The sequence below is a fragment of the Cyprinodon variegatus genome, unplaced genomic scaffold, assembly GCF_000732505.1.
Source record: "Cyprinodon variegatus isolate N-32 unplaced genomic scaffold, C_variegatus-1.0 Scaffold1386, whole genome shotgun sequence".
In the NCBI taxonomy this organism is placed as follows: domain Eukaryota; kingdom Metazoa; phylum Chordata; class Actinopteri; order Cyprinodontiformes; family Cyprinodontidae; genus Cyprinodon; species Cyprinodon variegatus.
Window position 1 is genome coordinate 118,056 of NW_015151839.1, and position 7,116 is coordinate 125,171.

At 34.8% G+C, this 7,116-nt stretch overlaps 1 protein-coding gene across 1 annotated transcript in view; it reads left to right on the plus strand.

The window, feature by feature from the left end:
* Positions 1-7,116, plus strand: part of LOC107103159 (A-kinase anchor protein 9-like) — an 83,426-nt gene that overhangs the window by 30,172 nt on the left and 46,138 nt on the right. The window contains exons 10-15 of the mRNA XM_015402706.1: positions 2,056-2,203; positions 2,321-2,385; positions 2,485-2,605; positions 2,709-2,806; positions 3,047-3,140; positions 5,289-5,520. Coding sequence (XP_015258192.1) covers positions 2,056-2,203; positions 2,321-2,385; positions 2,485-2,605; positions 2,709-2,806; positions 3,047-3,140; positions 5,289-5,520 — 758 coding nt within the window. The remainder of the gene's footprint in view (positions 1-2,055; positions 2,204-2,320; positions 2,386-2,484; positions 2,606-2,708; positions 2,807-3,046; positions 3,141-5,288; positions 5,521-7,116) is intronic.

Below are 7,116 nucleotides of genomic sequence, written 5' to 3' on the forward strand. Positions count from 1 at the left end.
CAGTCGCGGTCATACAAACATAAAAAGTCGGTAAGGTACCCAACAGGAGATATGCATAGTGTAGAGCATATGTAGATTTGACCAATCAGAGTCCTCCTGTCTGCGGCACTGTCTCCGGGCACCTAAAATTTGGGAGAGGTGCAGCAGGGTGTCTGCAGAGGGAGCGGGGACATCTCTGCGTTCACCGCGACACCTACGCAGACGGCCTTGTTTCCAAGTATAAATCAGCCTTTATTGACTTTATTAAGACCACATCTGTGCATGCCTTCTGTAAAAGGGCCAAAACAGGGGAAAGTTCAGGGCGTTCCCCTCATTCAGCCATTGTTTAAGTTATAGAGGTAGCAGCTACACAGGAGAACAAAAAGGAAGGGGTTAACGTATAACAGCTGTTCACAACCTAAGCACTTTCTCTGCTGAGATTTATCTAAAAAAAAATAACGTATATACCACAAGAACGTTATGATAGAAAACTTTCACTGCGTTTTTACCGTACAGGAGTATCTTATAAAACCAGTACAGGCCCATACTTAGTCTTAGCATTGAGTCATTTTGGATTTATAGAAAGAACTAGATTGACTGTTTTACATATGGGGTGTCCCAATTTCATAAATCCGTCAGATATCAACGAAAATCTGAGTATCTGATTATGTTGGCCTGGATTTCAAACATCCGATAAAAGCACGCCAATGCAAGCACTTGGCTCCATTGTTTAGTTCATACCAGAATTTCTATCCAGCAGTTAAATTTCTGCATCATTTATTACTCAAAGCTACAGTATGGGTATCATATTAAAAATGACAACCCTAATTTTAGTTCTACTTTCATTCCATACAAAGTTTTAAGTCAGGACAAGGTTACAAAAAATATTATCATTATTTATACACTATAAAGTCCATCTGGTGTTAAACTAACAGAAAAAGAACATCACACCAGCAGTCAAACATGGTGGTAGGATTATGATCTGGAGTGTCTTTGCTTTCTCTGGTACTGGAAATCTTTGCTAAAATTGATAGAACCAGGAATTTCACAAAAAAACAAAAAGCCAATTCTGAAATCTATTTAGGATGTGGATCTTTTCCTTAACAAGGCTGTTCATAGTTAATATGCGTCCATGGTGATGCTGAAGACTGACTGAAGACTTGAACTTACCAAGGTCAACAGATACAGCTATTAGGGCAAAGGGACATTTGCTTCCAAACGTAGGGCTAGGTTGATTTGAAAGCTGGATTTTTTTTCCTATTCGATTAATTAATCTTTTTTCTAATGATAAAGAAATGTGAAATGTTCGTATTAAATAGTATTCAAACAAAAAAAGTAGCGCTCTACTTTAAGCCCAGTTCATTAAATGGTTTGAAAGCATTTCCTTTTCAATGACCTTACCCTTCCAGCAAATATTTTAATTTAAGTAATTCTGGTTGCAGTAGTGGTTGTGTGTAACTACAAAGAATCAAAACACAACATTAGTCCATCTGCTTCTTCTCCACTGACCTTCTCTCATCTGCATGTTTTATTTAATCACGAACATCTGAGCTGCTTGTCAGAGGAGAGGCTCTCCTCCACACCCTCAGATGCGGTGCTGAATGGGGTGATCGTGTCATAACACAGCGTTTTAAAAACACGGCCTAATTAAGATGTAGAGTGCACTTTAAAGCTTTTAATATCAAAGGTAACAGAATCACAAATTTGTTCTAATGCATTATGTATCATTATGGAAAGAAGCCTTGTCTTGTGCTTTTTGTTATTTTGTCCTGAAGCGATAATGGCAGAGCTCTCCTTCTGACCACAATGGGTTCTGAGCCACATAATTGTTGTAGAAATTAGATTTTTTTAAATTATGTTTAATCTTTTATTTAATCTTATTAGCAAATGGATGCTCCATAGTTTAATCTTCTGATTAGTCATATGGTTGATGTCATATATTTTACACCTTCCTTACTAAATAGCTATTTCTATATTTAATAGTAGACTAAATCATTTACTTTCTGTACTGTAGTAGAGCATGCTTTAGTGTTAATTGGTCTGTTTTAATATGTGATCTCCTCCTCATGTGCTAAGGATCAGGGCAGGCTGCAGCTGGAAGCTCAACACATCAGCCTTTCTCAGATCCACGCCGCTCAGCTGGAGCTGCTACAGGAGGAGACAGAAGCCAGCAAGCACTCTCTGGAGCTGAAACTGCAGGACTTGAGAGACCAGAGCAGCCAGGGTAAATCTAAGCTCTATACGAAATGGCTTTGATCTGCAAGCAGCATTTCATAAATTTGTTTGTGATAAACGTTGGATTTTTTTGAAGAGTAGTTTGTCTGTTGTTTTGCTTTCTAAGGTGGTGGAAAAGTCTCCAAATACATGATCGAGGCTGTGTCGGAGGAATGCAGTGAAATAATTCTGGTAATTTTAAACTAATGAGAAGACCCAGCTTGTTTTTATTTTATTTTTTTATTTCTATAATTCCTTAATCTTGTCTTTGTGTATGTGGTCTATTTCTAGGCTTTTCAGAGGATTTTTGGCAAAGAGTTTTTGGAGAATGTCAACACTGCAGACCTGTCGCTTATTTCAGAGGAAGGACCAGCAACTAGTGAATCCGCCTCCGTTATTCAGGAGGCCAGAGGTACACCCTTCGTCCAATTAGTTAAATAACTACAAATGACATTTTCTGAGTATGTTTAGCATTTGTATTTACCTTTTTACTTTATAACCGTTTATTCTTCTAGAGTTATACAGCAGTCTTTGGCAGGTGAGGGAGAAAATTAAGCGTGAGCATGATCGTCTTTCTCAGCTTCAAGCTCTACTGAGATCTGATGTGAACAAGGTAAAAATGCACAGATTCATAAATGTTACGCCACAAGTTTGATTACTGCATTGGCTTTAATATTTCATTCTGCATCTATATTTATATGTAACTGCTAAATCTGACTTTATTTTAGGCAAATTATAAATTAATTGGGCTCTTTGAGAAGTGTTTCTATAGCATGTAATGTAAAGTGGACTCTGTTGTAACTGCAGAGCAATGTTTATGAGAAAAACTCTTATCTAATCTCCTGATTTCTAGATGAATGACCTGCAGATGGCCTATGATGAGTTGAAGATAAACAGTGAGAGGCAGCTCTCTGACCTGCATGTACAGCTCGCCACAATAAGCGGAGGTAAATCTGTTCTCCTCTCTAATTCTGAAGAGAAGGAGGGGAATGTGGAGGGGTCATTGCTGGTTGAAGAAGGACCAGTTTGGGATACAGTACCAAGACACTAATAATGGTTGACCTGGAATCCTTTCATGATCAAAGTTTTTTCCAGATTTTCCTATGGTCACTATATTTAATCTGAGACAGCTCAAAGCTGCAGAGAGTATTCCTGACATAAAGCTGCTCTCACAGCTCTAAATAAACTACTGTAATGCCTTTTTAGTGTTTGCATGGTTTACTTTGGTCACTTTTTTGGTATGTTGCATGTATACTGGCTGAAGGACAGAAAAAATATTGTGTGCTGCATCGTTAAGACATAATTGCATTTGGGACATTGTCTAGTCTTTTTTATGTTTATTAAGGCTGAAATAATGAACTGCTTTAATCGATTATTGAAATAATCATCAACTAATTTAGTAATCTATTAGTTATTAACTGGAATATAAAATCTTAAACATGCCTTTAGCTGATAGAAAAACCCACTTAGTGGAGTAAGTAATCCAACATTTCAAAAATATATATTCAAGTTTTGCATTCAAGATTAAAAACCTTTTTCATCTGTTAATATGCTCTTTCCAAAACTCCTCAAGTGGAAAACTTTTAGTTTAACCTGGTTTAATACTGTAAAAAAAAAAACTTTATTAATTGAAAAAAGTAATCGATAGATTAATCGATTTGCAAAAATAATGGTTAGTTGCAGCCCTAATGTTTGATCGTCTGACCATCCAGGTCTGAAAATTCAATACTGTGAACTAATTAACTCTAATTGGCCAATTAATTAGAAGCAGAATTAATCAGGAAGCAGAGCCAGCAGCCTTGTTATGTCTACCACTTCAAGCATTCTGCATGCTGAGGTGAGGGGATCTTCTTTAGTTCAGACAAATGGTCAGCACAGCTTAACATGTGTTAAGTGTTTTGATAGCTAGGTGGTTGTTTTAGCATTTGGCTTCATTTGATTGCAGTGGCGTTTAATGCAATACTGTATGTGTTAGGCCTCTCAGTTGCAATAACCATGCCACACATACTGTTTAGCATGTCCAAAAATTCCATTGCAGCTTGATGTGACTACAGATTAAATGACTTACTTACTTTGGTAAAACATGATGGAATCTTTCATTGTGTTTAAAACCTGAACTCTGCTTTGAGGAAAAAATATGTATGTTCTTAAATATGATTATCTTTGGATTTCAGCTTGCAGGTTTTTGTATGTTCAATCTAAAGGGGAACTTCTAATCACAGGACATCCAGCTTTCTTAAAAACTTGCAGAAGATGCATGAATGACCATGAGATGCATGTAAATTAAATTGCAATCTTTGCTATATCAGGAGTCCGGTTTACATTTTTTAATCATTACTGCATTTTAAAAATTTTCTATTCCCTATTTATTCATGGGTTCTGATAGTGTACGTATATTTCTGACCAAAGAAAACTAACTGAGCCAATTGGTGTTTTGATTTAAGACTGTGCAATTGGCCCATGCTTGTAGAAAAGCCCTCTTAATCAAAATCTAAATTTAGAGTGATTATCTGACGTTTATATAACATTAATTGAAAGCATTAAAATAAAATGGGCTTTCTTTGATATTTATGATGATAATTATTCATTTTTAATAAAGCTATTTTAGTGTAAATCTCTGAACACTGACCTAATCCCGATTGTTTGTGAGTTCAGACACTTGAAGAGTAATGATTGCCTGGACTCAGAAATTCATCTTCTGGAAACTAATGATTTAGATATTAAGCTTTGTTTAGTTGGAAATTTTGCCTTATAGCCAAGCCTACATGTAGTCTTAATACTTTAAGATAATTTAATAGAAGCCTATTTTAAAGGCTTCAGACCTTGAGATGGCTGTTGGTATTGTTTTATTTTTCTAGCAGCCTTTTTCAACACAGATTCTAAATAATGATTCACAAGTCGCAAAAATGTAAGATGATAATTTAAATTTTTCATTATCTCTTGTTAGTTATTATAGTTTTACTGCATTTATTTTCCTTTTCCCAATCATTGCTTAATAATTTTCTGTGTTTTTTTATATTACATTCCTGTATTTTAACCTAGAGCTTTTCTCTAGCTAAGGATGTTAAATAACAGCTTCATTTCTATTCTATCAGATCTGGGGGAACAGGCAGGGGAATCGGGCTTGACTTCAGTGGAGTTACAGAGGCTGAAGGCTGAGGGTCAGGTGAAGCAGCTCCAGCTGGAGGAGAGCCACCGACAGGAGATGGAGCGCCTCAGGGCTCACTACCAGCAACAAGCGGCGGAGACAGAGGAGCGCTATGCCACAGAGCTGTTTGTTTTGCAGCAACGATTGCAGGAGTCTGCAGGAGCTCAGACTTACTACAGGTGATTGCACTGACGACATTCATCTTCTATTTATTGCCTACAGAATTTCTTTTTTCAAATCAAGGCATTTTGAAATGCAATAAAATATTTTAACTTGGCTCAACTACATTAAGAAGTAAGATTAGAATCAACCAGAATTATACATTATTGTCCTACATTGGGGAAATCCAGGTGGACCAGCAGCAAAATATAGTAAATACAGATGTAAGCAAGAAGATGAAGCATCCAGATACACATGAGGGTGAAAAATATAAAAAACTGAAAATAAGGGAAAATGTTTCTTTCTTTGGTCAGTGAAAGGAAAAAAAAATCTCAACACAAATGTAATGTCGATCGTTGCCATTTCAATTTTAAAACTACTTTTTTAAATAAAACAAATTAATCGTTGCTCATGGAAATATATTGTGTATGTTCTGCAAATGTCTTTACTTATTTCCTTGTATTTCATCTTTATCATCTCTAAAGAGGGCAAGATAGAAGCAGGTAGGCTTTTTCAAAGCAAATCATAAATATATTAAAGGCTTTAACTTGTACATTTCCTAAGACTTTACATTAGTGTTATTGTATAATTTCTGAACTACAAATAATCGTATTTCTCTTTTTAGGTTTTTCAACAAAGTAAAAAAATATTATAATTATAATCCCATAATAATAATATCCCATAATTGTACAAATTGAAGAGCACTTCGGAGTGTATATATATATATAAAATAAGCTATAATAAGATTGGACAACCTTACTAGCAAACCTAAAGTAAACAAGATGTCCTCATTAACTATTTCTTTCTTTGTTAAATAAACTAAATATAACAAACTTATTATCCTGCTGTTTTCTTTGAATTGGAAAACCTTAATTCTTTTTAATTCATATTTTATATAGATATGATTAAAAACCACAGTAAAGCAGCTAAACCTCCCATGCATAGAATTTACTGTTTTACTGTTGTCCCTTACTGCCCCCCACTGTTTTATTTTCGAACTATAAAATAAAAATAAAGTTTTACTTGCCTGGTAATGCTTATAAAAAAACATAATAAGCCAGACAAATATAATGTTATATAGCTTGATCAAATTTTGCTCTTATGAGAGAAATATTTTATTGTCCCAGAGAAAATTGTCCTGGTAAACAATTGTTAGATACTTATTTAAGGATTTTGGGTAGTGGCAAGTATTATTCAATACTTTATTCAATAGTTTTTTTGTGGTATTTAGAAAAAATTTACCCTTGAATAAAAAAAAAAATGCTTCAGGCTTTCTTTATTTCTGTGTTAAATACTTAATAGGAAACAATTATAGTTATCTTCTTCATATTAAAGGAAAAAGCCAAACTTGTTTCCCTTTTTTGCTGCTACTTGCTAAAGTAGCAAGTAGCTACTTTTTTCTTTTTATATCATGACTCTATTCTAATTACTAATTATTTATTAACCTACTAGTAACATTGGGAAGGAAAGTAGCTTATGGAAAAATCAGTTGTTTATTTTGACTAATAGGCTGTAGTGTAAAAACTTCACTGGTCTTTGTACTTAGAAGGTATAAATGCATAGTCTTTTCTGTATTGCTAAAAAACATCCATCCATCCATCCATCCATCCATCCAT